We start from the raw sequence: 17,589 nt of genomic DNA on the forward strand, positions 1-17,589 counted from the left end.
CCTGCCTATGTCCATTCTTCCCAGGCTGTCTCTGAAAACCACATTTTGCAACACTTCCTGTTTTCAGTTTCAGTCATTTTCTTTAAATTGTGAGCACCTACATTGCTTGCGTTACTCTCCTTCCTCCGTCCTGGTCTTTGCTGGCAGTTTTATCACGGACCGGCTGCCATGCTCATATTTACCTTTAATACAAGCATGATACCAAAACCCAATTTGTTAAAGAATATCTATGAAAAACCCAAAGTTAATATCATACTTAATGGTGAAATATTAAATGCTCTCCTCCTAAGATCAGAAACAAGGCAAAGGATGTCCACTCTCACCATTCTATTCCACATTTTACTGATGGTCTCAGCCAAAGCAATAAGGAAAGAAAAATAAGTAAAATATGTACATATTGGAAAGGAAGAAATAAATCATCTTTCCTTGCAGATAACATGATTGCTTATGGAAAAAATCTTAAGAAACTCTTCAAAACCAGTACTGGAATTAATAAGTGAATTTAGCAAGATCACACAATACATGGTCAACATTTAAGTTCTGCTGTATTCTTACAAAGTAAGAGCAAGTAATTGGAAAATGAAAATTTGAAAACAGTTCTATTTACAATAGCATTAAAAAATGTAAATGAAAAACGATTTAAAAAAAGGCAGAAGCTTTCTTCATTCTAAACTACAAAACATTGCTGACAGAAATTAAAGAAGACCTAAAAAAACGGCAAGCTATGCTACGTTCATGGGTTGGTATTCAATATTGTTAAGGTATCAGCTTTACCCAATTTAATCTATAGTCATTAAAATTCCAATTATAATTCAAGAAGGAAATTTTTTTAAAAGAAATGAGTTGATTTTTTGGGCTTCCCTGGTGGCACAGTGGTTGAGAATCTGCCTGCCAATGCAGGGGACATGGGTTCGAGCCCTGGTCTGGGAATATCCCACATGCCGCGGAGCAACTGGGCCCGTGAGCCACAAGTACTGAGCCTGCGCATCTGGAGCCTGTGCTCCGCAACAAGAGAGGCCATGAGAGTGAGAGGCCCGCGCACCGCGATGAAGAGTGGCCCCCGCTTGCCACAACTAGAGAAAGCCCTCACACAGAAACGAAGACCCAACACAGCCATAAATAAATAAATTAATTTAAAAATTAAAAAAAAAACTCAAAGAAATGAGTTGATTTTTTTAATTTACATGGAAAAGAAAAAGATCTAAGAGTCAAAACAAATTTGAAAAAGAAAAACAAAATTGGGGGACTATGACTGCCTGATTTGAAGACTTACTATCAAGCTATGGTAATCAAACTTAATCAAACACAAACTTTACCAAACTTAACTGTTCCAATTACCTGTCACTGTGTAACAGATCACCCTAAAACAGTAGCTTAAAACAATAACAATCATTTATTTTGCCATAAATCTGGAGGTTGACTAGGCTCAGCTGACCAATTCTCACTCAGGGGCTCTCTGAATGAAGATGTAGTCAGTTGACGGCTGGGGCTGGAGTCAACTCCAAGGTTGCTTCACTCATGTGTCTGGTACCCAGACTAGGACCACTCAACAATGAGGTTCCTCAAGCATCTCTTTCTATGTGGTCTTTCCACATGGGGGACTCAGGGGACCAGACTTCCTACAGGGCAGCTGAAGACTCTACAGTGAATGTCCAGAGAACCAGGTGGCAGCAGTAGGAATTTAATAATCTAGACTTGGAAGTTACCCAGAGTTGCCTGCTCCACCTTCTATCTATTAGAAGTCAGTCCCCGAGGCCAGCCCATATTCATGGGGAGAGGAATTAGACTCCATTCCTTGATGACAGGAGTGCTCAAAAAAATTGCAGACATGTTTTAAAACCACCACATGAACTAAACAAGTGAAGTAAAAATCACTCTTGGCCTAGAAGAAAGTATGGTAGAAACACAAAAGCATCTGACAAAATGATGGGAAATACCATCCGGGACTTTTTGAGCTTCCTGAAGCTCCTGATGAGCTTTATCAGCATGACAGGCAGGTAGAAGACAAGAACCCAGGTTGGGAGAGGGACCTGTCCCCACCTCATACAAAGTATTGGCCTCAACTAGATGAGGTCTCCAAATTTCTTGGGCCTTCTCTTTCATTGCCAGGCCTTTCCAACATGCTGTTCCACTGACTAGCATGCCCTTCCTCTTTCCTATGACTACCTCCTACTCATTCTTCAGGTTCAGTTTAGGAATTTGTCCCTCCAGGAAGCCCTCCTTGACCCCCAAGCCTGGGTCAAGGCCCCTCCCATGGGGTGCCATAATTTCCTATACTTTGCCCCTTCTCAAGGCTCATTAGTGTCTTGTGGCTACTTATTTACTTATTGATCCCTCTACCGCTTACTAGAGTTGAAGTTCCCTGAGGGCACAAGGCAGTACTTTGTACTCTGGGAAGGCTGATGAATGACTTACGTGAGGGTGTGGAATATTCCTGATCTAAAATAGGACTCAAAGCTACACAAGGAAGTGGCTGCGAGATCTCTTGCATCACCTCCCTGCATAGGCAAACTAGAACTGGGCAGAGCAGATCTGACAAGAGTGACTAGCTCCCTCAGTGTGAACAGCTGACACTGCAGTCTGCTCAACCATGGCCTCCCCTCCAGCCTCCCCAAATCAGCAACTCCCCTTCCCAGCTCCTCTCTGAGAGTAGATCGACCTGCTTCCCACTAAAACCATAGATGCGATAATAGGAGGAAAAAAAGAGGGTCGAGGTTAGGACAATTGGTGGCAACGAGATGAACACAGATTAATGACGAGGACCTCGCCCTGGCCACCCACCCCAGCCTGGGCTGGCGAAGGTTCATAGTTGATACCCATTAAAGGGTTTAATTAAATAATTATAATTCACACCCCAGAGCATCAAAGAATCAATACCGGGGAACTTTGGGCCACTCTGGGGGTGGCAGCCCACTGGCTTCACAGTTCAGCACAGCAGGCAGAGCTGGTGGAAGCAAATGCAGTTGACACGGAAGTTGCATTAAAAGAGGGCAATAATAGATTAAAAGCTGCCAAGATCCTGGCGACTGGCCGTCAATATCCTTTATTCCCTACCTCGCCCCAATTCTGCCCCCTCCACACACTATTAGCCCAAATCGATGGGCTGTCAATTGACAACACCATCTCCAGCATTAATGCGAGCTCACAAAAGAAGCCCGGCCCCATATTATCACTTCTCTTGCTTCCAAATTACCACATAATGCAGGCCGCGGGCAGCTTGTGACATATTAACACCATACACGATTTGTTGGGATTGGACTAAATATTTCATGGCTAAAGATTTCATCAGAGACTTGATGACAGAAATAAACTGCTGCCCAGAGGGAAATCACTGGAAATAACAGAATTAGGCATTGTTGGAAAATCCAGAGGGACCAAGGGCTGGTAAAGGGATAGAGAGGAACACTGCCCACAGCTGGTGACCTGCGGTTCAGGGAAAGAGACTGCAATGAAAAAGCCTTTTTATTGGTCCCACAAAAGAACAGGTATTTCGATTTCGTCTCGTTTACTTTCTATTCTTGTGCAAAAGCTGGGGAGGAGATTCCTCTTCTTGATAACAGGGAATGTGATTGTTATGGGTTGAACTATGTACCCCCCCCACCCCGCCCATTAAAAAAAAAAAAGTTAAAGTCTTCATCCCCACAACCTCAGAATGTAACCTTATTTGCAAACAGTCTTTACAGGGTAATCTAGTTAAAATGAGGTCACTAGCGTGGGCCCTAACCTAGTACAACTGGTGTTCTCATAAAAAAAGGAAATTTGGACACAGACGTGCACAGAGGGAAGACAATGTGAAGACACACAGGGAGAAGACAGTCATGTGACTGGAGTGCTGCATCCTTAAGCCCAAGGACACAGGAGGCCACCCGAAGCCAGAAGGGAGGCACAGGACAGCTCCCTCCCTGAGCATGCAGGGAGCATGGCTCTGCCAACACCGTGATTTCCGGCTGCTGGCCTCCAGAACCACAGCACGATACACTTCTGTTGTCTAAGTTTTTGGTACCTTGTTATGGCAGCCTTAGGAAATGTTAATATTATCACTTAATTCATTTAATTAATAGTTAATAACCCTTACTAGCATGTACTCTATGCGTCAGGCACAGAGCTAAACTCTCCACATACCCTGGCTCACTTAATCCTCGTAACACACCTAATGGCTGATTATTATAATCCCCATTTCATAGGTGAAGATAATCAGCTTCAGGAAGAATAATTCACTGAAGGTCACACAGGTAGTAAACAACACAGCAGGTCCCAGACACACGAGAAACACTAAATCAACAAATAAATAAGGTTTCTGATGAATATCTGCAATGTCTGTTTTGGTTTTTTTAATGTGGCTTGATCTAATTTTTTTTAAAATTTAGTTAATTTTGTTTGCGTTGGGTCTTCATTGCTGTGCGCGGGCTTTCTCTAGTTGTGGTGAGCGGGGCCTACTCTTCGTTTCGGTGCGCCTTATTCTCATTGCGGTGGCTTCTCTTGTTGCAGAACACAGGCTCTAGGTGCACAGGCTTCAGTAGTTGTGGTACGCAGGCTCAGTAGTTGTGGCGCACGGGCTTAGTTGCTCTGCGGCATGTGGGATCTTCCCGGACCAGGGCTTGAACCCGTGTCCCTTGTGTTGGCTGGTGGATTCTTAATCACTGTGCCACCAGGGAAGTCCGTTCAAATGTATTTTCAAGTGGTTACTTGCCTGCAGCCTGCTTTCTTTTCAGCCCAATCTAATTTTTTCAACTCTTGGGTTTGGAAGCTGTATCAGCTTGGTTTGAGAGTCCACAGTCTCAAAGGGATGTGTAGACATTAGAGGGCAACAGCATAGGGCAGTGGAGAAATGGGAGGATTTGGTGAAAGGGTACACACTTCCAGTCACAAGATGAGTAAGTTTGGGGGATCTAATAATGTACAGCCTGGTGACTATATTTAACAACACTGCATTATATACTTGGAAGTTGCTGAGAGTAGATTTTAAATGTTCTCACCACAAAAATGAAACAGTAATTATGTGAGATGATGGAGATACTAATTAACCTCATTGTTTTTTTAATTGGAGTATAATTGCTTTACAATGCTGTTACTTTCTGCTGTGCACCGGGAAGTGAATCAGCTCTATGTATACACATATCCCCTCCCTTTTGGATCTCCCTCCCACTCCCCCTCCCCCATCCCACCCATCTAGATCATCACAGAGCACCGAGCTGAGCTCCCTGTGCTATACAGCAGGTTCCCACTAGCTACCTATTTTTTATATGGTAGTGTATATATGTCAATCCTAATCTCCCAATTCATCCCACCCTCCCCTTCCCTCACTGTGTCCACATGTCCGTTCTCTATGTCTGCATCTTTATTCCTGCCCTGGAAATAGGTTCAGCTGCACCATTTTTTCTAGATTCCATATATATGCGTTAATATACGGTATTTGTTAAGTCAGAAAAACTAAACTTATTGTTGTAATCACTTCACAACATGTATCAAATCAACACTTTGTACACCTTAAACTTATACCATGTTATATGACAATTATGTCAATAAAGCTGGGGGATAAAACGGAAAACCACCGCACAGCCAATGTTATTACTTACTTCCTTGAGAGTAAGAATATGGTTTCATATTCACATACATTCTCTCTCCCCCCCACTTTGGGGAAGCCAGCTCTGCAGCCTCCTTCTTTTCTAACTCAAAAAAAATTTTTAAGTGCTTTGTTGAAATACTATTCATATACCACACTATTCATTAATTCATCTATTTAAAGTATGCAATTCAATATTTTTAGTATATTCACAGAACTATGCAACCATTGCCACAACCTATTTAGAATGATTTCACCATCCCAAAATCCCATACCTGTTTGCAATAACTCTGCATTTTCCCCCAACTGTCCTTTCCCCCAGCCCTAGGAAACCACCTCTATCTCAAAGGATGTGCCTACTCTGAACATTCCACATAATCATACAGTATGTGGGCTTTTGTCACTGCCCTGTTTTCAAGGATCATCCATGTTGTAGCATGTATCAGTACTTCATTCCCCTTTACTGCTGAATACTATTCCATTGTATGGACATGCCATGTTTCACTCATCCATTTGCTGATGGACATTTGGGTTATTGCCACTTTCCGGTTATTATAATCCTGCTGTGAACATTTGTGTATAAATGTTTGTGTGGATTTATGTTTTAATTTCTCTTGGGTACATAACTATGAGTAGAATGCCTGGGTCATATGTTAATTCTAACTTTTGAGGAACTGCAGATTGTTTTCCAGACCCGCTGCACCATTTTACATGCGCACCAGCGGTGTATGAGGGTTCCAATTCCTGCACATCCTTGCCAACTTGTTCTTGTCTATGCATTCTAGTGGATATCAAGTTCTGCCTCACTGTGGATTTGATTTGCATTTCTCTGATGGCTACTGATGTTGAGCTTCTTTCCATATGATTATTAGCTATTTCTGTATCTTCTTTTGTCCATTATAAACATTGGTTTCTCTTTTTTGAGTTTTAAGAGTTTTTGTAATACATGCTGGATAGTACTACTTTGTTAGATCTATGACATGCAAATATCTTCCCCAATTCTGTAGGTTGTCTTTCTTCACTTTCTTGATGGTATCCTTTGAAGCACATTTTTAATTTTTATGAAGCCCAATGTTTTCTTTTGCTGCTTGTGTTTTTGGTGTCTAATGCAAGGTCAAGATTGGCAGCCTTTTTCTTAAGGGTCCTGGGGCTGGCTGCATCCTGAGTGTTCTGTGGCCCAGCTTTAGGCTTCAGTTCTCCTGGCAGGCCCTGACTGTCCTCTCATATTGCAGAGACTATGTACACTACTTCTGCTCATCCCACTCATGCCACACACTGCCCAGATCTCAGGGGCAATCTGAAGACTGCAGGTGGTCCTTTAGGTCAAAGACTTGGACAGTTCTGTTACTGCCAACTTTCATTTGGCTAGAGCTGCTCTGGGCTTGATCGTTTCCTCATCTCATGCTGCTCTAATGTTGGCTCCCCCACCCTGCGAGGAGGAACTGTAGTGGAGATCTGCAGGGAGCCTGAACTCAGCCAGCCAGCCAGCCTCTCACCACTCCAAGAGCCATGACCATAGCATCATAAAGCCCAAAGGGAACACATTCTACCACTAACTTCTGGGGTGCCTGCTCCATCCCTTCTCATTCATTCACTTGACATTATGTGTACAATGGGCCAGACACTGGCTGGAACTGTAGGAGTGCGTGGATATTCTTGCACTCATGAGTTTCAGTTTGGTGAGGAATTCAAACATTTCATACAAGTCATGAGTCTCAGGAGTCGGAGTCAAGGGTGATGAGGGAAATAACACAGCGTTTTAAACTAGAAAGAGCGGATCAGGAAAGACTGTTTTCTCTTCCCGGGGAGACTCATCTTTTTTTCCTGCGTATTTCAAAGCTCTGTCTGTATTTAACCTGTCTGTCCCAAGTACCCTAAAAATCTCTCCTCAAACCCATACCCCACAGTCAAGACACTTGCTCAACTTATTCAGCCGGGAATGATTTGCCTGGAACGTGAACATTCGGAGCTTTCTTTCCTCAGCATTTACTGTGCTTCTAGTTAGGCAACTTGTGAAACAAAAAGCACAAACCTTAGTGAAAATGTTCCAGCAGCCTCTCTCAGCGACCCAAGTAGTTTTCTAAATAGCTTACTGCCATCTAGTGGATAAAGATGTCCTTACAGCCATATACACCAAAGAAAAGAAAATCCTCAGCCTTTCCTATTTATGTCCCACCAATCACCCATTTCACCTTAACAGAACCCAAAAGGCTATTATTCCTAAGAATGTATATTGTAGGTACTCAATATTGTTTCAGCAAAGAATTGTTTGCAGGCATCGTTTTCTTTACAGTACAGTTTAAGTACATAAATAACTGCAGTAATGTTACTGGGAGTAAATGTACTGCTGTGGCTTCTAAGACGAAAATTATTCCCTTAGTAGTTTAAAAATTACAATTACTGTTTCTCCATAAAAATACATTTTTAAACATAACCATGTTATTGCTAAGTCCAGCTGAAACCAGCATGTAACTCTTAAAATTGGACATGGAGATTGAGGGCCACTGAACTTTTTTTCTCTCACTTTCTGATCCAATGGTGCCCTGTGCAAAATTTAAATGCCAGGCATCCCAGGGCCATGACCTTAGATTTATAACAATTCATTATAATAATCCACACAAAAGTGAAATTGCTTTTGTCATCATCCTATACAGACTTACGCATGCACAGCCAGACGATCCAACCATCACTCTTAAGGTTGTTAGGATAATCAAATAGAGTAAGACAAGCGAAAACCATTAAACTATCTAGACTGAATGGAGAACTGTAAATGCTGTTCTTATGGCCACCTTCTCCACATCATCTTCTAGGCTGTAATAAACAATCTAACTTACACTTACTGCCATTGTTTCCCCGCAAAAAGAGTGCCATTTTGTAACTGTCTTCATCTTGTGAATGTCAGTCTCTCCTATAAGGCTGGAACACATCTTCCCCAGCTTCTGTATCTACTCCTGCAGTCAGGGCTTAGCCCACAGCAGGAAACTAAAAAATAAGGCAAAGTGAGACAAAAATTGACTTGAGTCATTGGGTTCAAATCCCCAGATTGCTTAGACTTCTTGCAAAAGGTAAGCCTCCAAGTTTGAACACCCAAAGGACTGATGGGGGGAAAGAAAGACAAACGGAATTATCTGAAGGACACTGGGACCAAGTTCTTAAGTACGTAATTCCAAGTGTTTTCAGAAGCAAGATTACAATTCCCTTGGTTTAAAGAAATCCCTTCCAGTACACATGAACCCCAGGCTCTGCATTGAGATGAGCCTGTACTTCATAATTCACTACACTGGGATGCAGGAGGAAACATACAGGTCTTGGAATAAGTCTACCCCAAATTCGAATGCCTGGCTGGCTCCCCCCCTCCACTGTATAATTAAACCTAGCAAATTGTTAACCTAATCCGTAGCTCCTCCCTGACCCCACTTATTTTCTACTACACAGGCCCAGCAATGCATTGTTTCTCCCACCTGTGTAAAGGAAATAGTTTTATTTCACTGATGAAACTTACAACTTATGTAACTGTTGAAATTCAACAACTTCCAGTAATGGCTACTACTGATAACCTTCCACTAGGCCTTGTGCTAATTTTCACTATCACACTTGATCTTCAATTTTCTTACCAAGAACCCATGGTTCATGCACGAGACATGTTACTTCCTTCAGTGGTCTCAAAAAACCACCACACATGGTTTGCTCCAGGTTCACAAACAATGCAGTAAATACTAAAACACAGGTCAGATTCCCACTCACTTGAAAACAGGTGCAAAAAAAGGTATATCAACTATGCTTTCATTTGTAACCCTTGGAGAAAACAAATTGGGTGCAGCGCTATAAACTCCTGGAGAGTTGCCAAACATTAACACACACCTAAGGCACTAAACTTAGTCAATTTGATGTATTTTTAGAAGAAACATCAGCTGTTTTACGAATTATAGCCTTTAGCTATACCCACTAACCTGAACAAGGGAAGGTCAACGCTAGGTAGTTATTGGGGAAACTCTTATGAACTCTTATGAACTGTCATCTGCATTATGCTAGTTGGGTCATCCAAGAACTGCTACAGAAAGGTGAAGGAAAGCTAAAGCAGAAACTAAGATTGGGTCATTCTGCTGAGAATGAACTGTGACCCAAGACATCCCACCATACCAAAACTGAGAATCTTCCCAAGTGACCACTAGGTGGCTGGTTGGCACTAAGCAGGCCCATCTCACACAAACATGACTTTACAGGATTCACTCAGGTGCAATACCTTCTGGCCTGTCAACTCAAGCTAACATACCAATGGCCCAATGAACAAAGAACCAATGAGAAAGCCTTTGCTCCTAAGCAAGCTTACCTAAAGACAGTCCAGTGTAATTAGGCTTGGTAAACACAATTGTTCTGCCTGAAGTTGCTGAGTTACGGTTGGCTATGATTTAAGATGAGATCAGAATTAGACAATTTCCTTAAAGTCTGTTTCAAAGGGGTCAAGGGACATAACTATGCCAACCTTACAGCTAGCTCCATTAATTCCCAGCCCTTAATACTCAGGTGAGAAAACAGAAAAGCCTCTGCCCACGGATTAAAGGATTTCAAATGGACACTACCTGAAGTCACCTGTGTATACCACATGTTATTACTTCTGACAGGATATTTCCTTGTCCTAATTTTGGCCTCAAATTTATCCTCTTTTGAACCCTCAGATGGTTTCAGGTATACCACATGGAATACTCAAAAATATCTGGGATGCCCCTTTCCAGTCTAACAAACACTGGAAAGCACGATGACCTGCAGTTCAAACTACACTAACACTTATGTAGACTTAGTACTAAATGAGCCTAGCTAGCAAAAGGTCTACACATTTTCCCATTTTTTATACCTTAATTTAAAAGGTTCAGGCAGTTGCCTAGACGTAACAATTTGTCATTGACAACCCAGATGCTGTTGTAATACTTATTAGGCCAGAAAGTTGTTCAACCCCCAAACCCGAACACTACCTTACTGCCCTTGTAAACAGAATCAAAACAATTTTATGGTGCCAATTTTAAATACAGTTTTATTTAAGACATTGCATTTTCCACTTACAATACAGTGCTTGTAAAGTGCAATGTTATTTGCTTTCCCTGTGCACACGTTCCATGTTCAAGTATCAAGAATGCCCAGTTTACTACAGCAGCTCAACTTTAAAACTGCCATGGAATTTGCTACAAATTTAGGTCCTTCAATGTTGTGTGGAACAATGCTAAACCTATGCTAAGCTGGCTTAATCAACCTCTTCAATGGTGGGCCCAGAGGAGGCACCACCAGACGGAGGAGCTCCACCACCAGGGAAGCCCCCGGGCATTCCTCCTGGCATTCCTCCTGGCATGCCTCCTGCGCTCTGGTACAGCTTGGTAATGATGGGGTTGCAGACTTTTTCCAGCTCCTTCTGCTGATGTTCAAATTCTTCCTTCTCTGCAGTCTGAGGAAAATAAAAATATTTTATTACAAGTTCTTCAAATAGAAGACTAAGCCTGATGTAATCAATCTGACACACTAGACACACAACAGCACATGAAGTTACGTTTAAGATCTTGGGTCACTCAGACATCCAAGGAAGGAAGTTGCCAACATCTGTAGTTCTGGTGGAAACCGCGAATGTTTTGAACCATTCTCATCATCGTGACCCTACAAATTTGTAAAACCCACCCACCCACCTAAGCTTTTGCTAAAGCCCTTTAGACCCAACCCTGCACTCTTAAATCTTTGGCAACAGAAATTACAAACCTGGTTCTTATCAAGCCAGTTGATTATTTCATTACACTTATCAAGAATCTTCTGTTTGTCCTCATCATTAATCTTGCCTTGAAGTTTCTCATCCTCAACAGTAGCTTTCATGTTGAAAGCATAGGATTCAAGAGAATTCTTCGAAGACACCTTATCCCGCTGCTTCTCATCTTCAGCTTTATACTTCTCTGCTTCCTGAACCATGCGCTCAATGTCTTCCTTGCTCAAACGGCCTGTAAAATTAACCAACCTTTTAGGCAAGACAATCACCTGCAGTTCTGCACCATCATCCTGCAACTCCATTTAGCAGCTAAGTATGATCTCCGCTAAATGCCCTTGGAGTAGGAGTAGAAACACTTGGAAAATAAAACCATTATAAACCAAATTCTGCCTCTAAAAAGCAGGTAAGAGTGCCACAGGGTACAGGGTGCCACAGAACAAGTCAGCATTTGATTCTTCAAATCAGGTATGGATGACAGATACACAAATTGATTCCCTCTACGAAGGAGTCAATCTCAATACTGGCCTGGGTGCTCAAGAGTGCGCACTTAGCACACTCACAAAATACTGCCCAAACTTACCCTTGTCATTAGTGATGGTAATCTTGTTCTCTTTTCCTGTGCTCTTATCCACAGCAGAGACATTGAGGATGCCATTGGCATCAATATCAAAAGTGACTTCAATCTGAGGAACACCACGGGGAGCAGGAGGTATGCCTGTGAGTTCAAACTTGCCAAGCAGGTTGTTATCCTTGGTCATGGCACGCTCACCTTCATAAACCTTGTTATGAAACAGAAATAAATTCAAAATTACAATAAAAACACAAAGACAAGAAAGAAAAATCACAAATATCTGTGCTACTTCAGATTTGTATTAGCTTGATTAGGAAAGACTGATCGCTCAGACATCCAAGGAAGGAATTGGCCAACACAGGATTTCTGGTGGAAACTACGAATGGTTTTGGAATCCATCATCACAGCGGAACAAGTCTTCCCCAGTTTTACAGGACCTCAAGTAATCTAGGCCACAGAGAAACATACCTGAATGAGTACACCAGGCTGGTTGTCCGAGTAGGTTGTGAAGGTCTGCGTCTGCTTGGTGGGAATGGTGGTGTTGCGCTTGATGAGGACAGTCATGACTCCACCAGCAGTTTCAATTCCAAGGGAAAGAGGAGTGACATCCAACAGCAGCAAGTCTTGAACATTTTCAGATTTGTCTCCAGATAAAATGGCTGCCTGGACAGCTATATGATTAAAAAAAAATTTAAATAAAGCACAGTACTACAATAACTCATTATGTAACTAACCATTCTCAATCACTCAGACATCCAACAGTTTTGCCATCATTAGCTACAGCTTTTGGTGGAAACCACAAATGTTTAAAAATCATTCATCAGTTAGCTAAGGCCTAACAGGCTGCCTATTAAACTGTTTAACTAGAATAGAAAGATTACCTGCACCATAAGCAACAGCCTCATCAGGGTTGATGCTCTTATTCAGTTCTTTCCCGTTGAAAAAGTCTTGTAGAAGTTTCTGAATCTTGGGGATGCGGGTTGAACCACCCACCAGGACAATATCATGGATCTGAGACTTGTCTAGCTTGGCATCCCGAAGGGCTTTCTCCACAGGGTCTAGTGTGCCACGGAACAGGTCAGCATTCAGTTCTTCAAATCGGGCACGGGTAATTGAGGTATAGAAGTCGATTCCTTCATAGAGGGAATCAATCTCAATACTGGCCTGGGTGCTGGAAGAGAGAGTGCGCTTAGCACGCTCACAAGCAGTACGAAGGCGACGGACAGCCCTCTTGTTCTCACTGATGTCCTTCTTGTGCTTGCGCTTGAATTCTGCAATAAAATGGTTGACCATCCGGTTGTCAAAGTCTTCTCCACCTAAGTGGGTATCTCCAGCTGTAGATTTGACCTCAAAGATTCCATCCTCAATAGTGAGGATTGACACATCAAAAGTGCCACCACCTAAATCAAAGATCAGCACATTTCTTTCTGCTCCAACCTGCAATTACAACACAAATTATTCTCATATCTATTGTGGTGGCTCAAACTAATCTCAAGTGACGCATACGTAAAACATGGTACTTACCTTTTTGTCTAAGCCATAGGCAATAGCAGCAGCAGTTGGCTCATTGATAATTCTAAGTACATTGAGCCCAGCAATAGTTCCAGCATCTTTGGTAGCCTGACGCTGAGAATCATTAAAGTAAGCGGGTACTGTGACAACAGCATTGGTAACAGTCTAGGAAAAAAAAGATTAAAACTTAACCACTATATCATCTACTTGGACACACAAAGATACATCCTCAAACAACGTTCTGGTTTTACCACCCATTTTGATACATTTATCTACTACTCACTCTTACACCGCCATTATCAGGACACCTGGTAATCCCCATCTATATCCTCCCCTGCAGTACTGTGCACTACTCACCTTCCCAAGATAGGCTTCTGCTATTTCCTTCATCTTTGTCAAAACCATGGATGACACCTCCTCTGGATAAAAACTTTTTGTCTCTCCCTTGTATTCTACTTGAACCTTAGGCCTGCCTGCATCATTCACCACCATGAAAGGCCAATGCTTCATATCAGACTGGACAACAGCATCATCAAATCTTCGTCCAATGAGGCGTTTGGCATCTGCAAAAAGTATCAATACAAACGTTACCTTGAATTTCATTACACTACACCTGTTCCAAGACCAGATGCCTATGGATTCAAATTCCGAATGACCAAGATGCCGCAAACCTTAAGCCTTAAAAGGATAGTCACTGAAGTTCCCTACAGAAAACTTTTCCTATCCTTAGGGCTTTCGTGGCCGCCTCACATTTAACAACCTTCTGAGACAACTTCTCAGATTACACACTGCCGAAATCACTTAAATTCATACCATGAAGATTTGCTGGCTTACCAAAAACCGTGTTGGTGGGATTCATCGCAACTTGGTTCTTTGCAGCATCACCGATCAATCGTTCGGTATCAGTAAAGGCGACATAGCTTGGGGTAGTTCGGTTCCCCTGATCATTGGCAATTATTTCCACCTTTCCGTGCTGGAAGACACCCACACAAGAATAGGTGGTGCCAAGATCAATGCCAACTGCAGGTCCCTTAGACATGGTTGCTGGGAAGAGAAAAAAAGTCCATGGTTTGAAAGGCGGCTCAAGCACTTACAAAACGTTTACCAAGTCAACGCTACCAGATACGACCACTCCGCAAATTATGCTTAGAACCTCGCCCCAGAAACTGCTCTCGTTGGAAATAACCACGCGGGAAGGTCAGAGCAGGCATGGCGTGCTGCAGTAAGGTCGCCGTCCGAACCGCAGAGCCCGCCGCAGACGGAAGCACGCACCTACCAAGAGGGTCTGCGCCACACCTGAGCACGTGGTCCCATGCCCCGGGCTGAACCTTAGCCCTCCCCTCCCCCCCCCGCGCCTTGCTCAACACAGCAAGGCCTGCAAGGGTCCGAAGCCCCCTCCCCCACTTTGGGCGCGTGCCAATTATGACTTCCTCCTTTAAGAAGAATGGGTCCTGAAACAAGGAAATAGGGCACGACAAGCTCTAAGGCGCCGGTTCCACGCCCCGCGAACAGGCGCGGCCTCTTCTCCCTCCGGGCGGCCCGACCTCCGCAGCCCACTCCTCCGTCCCGACTGCACCCCCAAGGAGGCTGCCTCCCCTCGGAAACAAAGGTCCCCAGCCGGGCAAAGGAATCGCCGCACGCACCCTGCCTGACACACTCAGAAGGCCCCCGTCCGCTGCAAACCCATGCAGCCTGAGGAGGGCGGTAGGCTCCCGAAGGGCCGCCAAAAGCCTTGGAAAACAGAAATCTTAACTTACCTGGAGCGCAGGCCCGGGTCCACTGGAGGAGTATACAGCAACCTACAGAGCTGCCGCCGCGTTCAACGAGACCGGTTTCCGTCCTCCGCCCCGTCTCTTATACCCTGCCTCAGAACCTTCCAGAAGGGGCCCGCCCCTGTCAGAGCCCATCACGGCTCTCTCGGCCAATGGGCGCGCGGCCACCTCCGCAAGCCCCAATGACGAACCCGGCTCTACCTTTCGGGCCTCCCCTCTCCCGCCCCAGCCCGCCCCGCCTAGCGATGACGCACTCACCGCAGCGTTCTGGAACTTTCATTCTCGCCCCCGCTGTCCGAAAGGCCCAGGGGAAAGGGAGGGTGGGGCCGACGGAGCCCGCGCGCGGGAGTCCTCAGTCACCCCGGGCGCGGGGGAAGGGCTCGTCTGCCTCTGCGCATGCGCCCCAGAAATCGCAGGCGGGAGGGACGAAGGAGGGGGAGGAAGAGGGGCGGGCCAACTTGGAACCAACCAATGACAGCAGCGCGATCGGCGATCTGGCTCCTGCGGAACCCCCGGAGCGAAGGCGCAGGGCCTGCAGGGAGGGGTCCGGCGCCTGCAGCCCTGGAGAGAAGGCGGAAGTGGAGCGAGGACAAGATGGCCGCGAAGGTGGCTGCGCCCCTCCCCCACCATCCTCTTTCCCCTACTCCCACCCCGGCCTTGTAGATGGTCTTCTAGGCCCTCCGGGATTCCACACACCCACATAGCCAGCGTGGCTCTGTCCTAGGACTGACCCCGAGCGACGGGGCCGAAGTTTCCGACCCCAGGGCGCTGCGAGGGTAACTTGCCCAGTGGCACCCAGATCTGGGGATGGAAGGAGCCGGCCGGCCGCCGCGGCGTCTCGCCTCTGCGCGGAATACGACAGGTTAGCCGGGCAGGCCCCCGGGACCCTCCGTTCATTGTGGTAGCTGGAGGCCGGCTGACCCCGACGCAGAGTGCGGAGAGGCCCAACTTCTCAACCTCCAGGGTCCCGATGCTGTGTCTGTATCCTTAGCGAAATAGATGGCTAAACTCGCTTCTTGGAGCCCGGATGCCTCCGTCACCCCCCCCCCCCCCAGCGCCCACCGAGAACAGACTCGGCTTCTTGGCTCGGCCCCTTCTCCACCCGCCCGGGCCCCCTCACTTCTCAGTTATTTGTTTAAAAAAAAAGAAAAGCTAGGGAGCTCTTTCCTTGTAAGTGAACCGGGCGTAAGGAACCTGGGTTCCGGTAGCCCTGTGTCCTTGATTGAGACTTCCTGAACCTCTTACTTTCAGTAATTTGAGGTAATATCTTTACTGCCTTGACTTTCGGCAAAAACTAAGCGAGAAACCAGGCAGAAGCGCCTTGAGAATATTACTGAACGAGTGGAGTGCACGAAACAGTACCTAGACTTTCAAATTGCGGCGCATGATGCGGTGTTTGGGGCCTTGTCATTCTAAGCCTTTCTCAGCACGTTGAATGCTTTCTAGTGAGCGCTTTCAAACAGGCTGGGCAGGTAGTATTCCTATTGAGTAGATGAGTGGGCACAAATAGGTGAAAAGATTTTTTTTAAGACCACCTAGCAGAACTTTTAGTGGCGTGGCTGGAATTAGAAAGGTCTCCAGACCAAGCCAGTAAAACCTAGAGACAGATTCGAATATTGGATCAAAGGATGTCCTTTCTGTATTTGCCTTCTGGGGGAAAATGTGAGCTTGAGTCCTTGGAGGTATGTACCTAACTTCTCCCCACTTCCCAAGGAGTTCGTTTTATATGATGCTTTCACAGGGTACAAAGTGCTTTCATTTGTTATTTCATTTAATCATCAAAACGATTCTCTGAGAGAGAGATCATTCATTCCTGTGTTAGGAGAGAAATGAAGTTCAGAGATGTTATTTGTGGGAAGTTAAACATCTGGCTGAGCTACAGTAGAACCTAGCTCTGGATTCCAGAATCTTTGGTCTTTTTTTATTAGTAATTTCCTTCCTGAAAACACTGCCGAGAAAGATGTATACTTCTTGCAGTTTTCTTTAGCATCTGCAGACTTCTCTCCCCACCCAATTTATCGAGTACAATCTCTGAACCACACCCTACATTTTGCAGCTTTTTAAACTAACCTCTGAACTACCTACAAGATTTGAACCGGTGGAAAATAGAACGGGTGCCTAAATCCACGGGTTTGGGGTATCCCACCTGGTAGCAGTGATTACAGAAAGCTGAACAGATAACCTTCCCTTCTGGTCATTTTCAAAACGTGTTCTAGGATTTGAACTATCTTCTTATCGACTAGAATGAGAGTTTATGTGTTATGTATAAAGTTCAGATAATGATAAATGTCCTGTCTCCACCTCTTTAAATGCACAGGGTTTCAAACCCACTCAGGATCTAAAGTTAAAGTTTGGGTGCCTGGGGCTCCAGTCTGAGACCTAGAGTTTCTGACTAGGGAAGAGGGTCATGATTAACATTTTTTGAGTGCTT

At 44.6% G+C, this 17,589-nt stretch overlaps 1 protein-coding gene across 2 annotated transcripts; it reads right to left on the reverse strand.

Moving 5' to 3' along the window:
- Positions 1-10,564: 10,564 nt before the first annotated feature.
- HSPA8 (heat shock protein family A (Hsp70) member 8) lies at positions 10,565-15,558 on the reverse strand. Of its 2 annotated transcripts, none has more exons than XM_079930854.1 (9): positions 15,417-15,558; positions 14,221-14,430; positions 13,744-13,949; positions 13,399-13,551; positions 12,756-13,311; positions 12,343-12,545; positions 11,884-12,082; positions 11,303-11,535; positions 10,565-10,997 (listed from the first exon to the last, which is right to left on the reverse strand). In XM_079930854.1, exons 1-9 carry the CDS (start codon positions 15,436-15,438, stop codon positions 10,800-10,802), a joined length of 1,980 nt encoding a protein of 659 aa, XP_079786980.1. In that variant the 5' UTR covers positions 15,439-15,558; the 3' UTR covers positions 10,565-10,799. The 2 variants fall into 2 exon arrangements, with proteins under 2 accessions (XP_079786980.1, XP_079786981.1); XM_079930855.1 differs by lacking the exon at positions 15,417-15,558 and adding an exon at positions 15,144-15,259.
- Positions 15,559-17,589: the final 2,031 nt, after the last annotated feature.

The sequence above is a fragment of the Stenella coeruleoalba genome (genome assembly GCF_951394435.1).
Source record: "Stenella coeruleoalba genome assembly, chromosome: 8".
Classification (NCBI taxonomy): domain Eukaryota; kingdom Metazoa; phylum Chordata; class Mammalia; order Artiodactyla; family Delphinidae; genus Stenella; species Stenella coeruleoalba.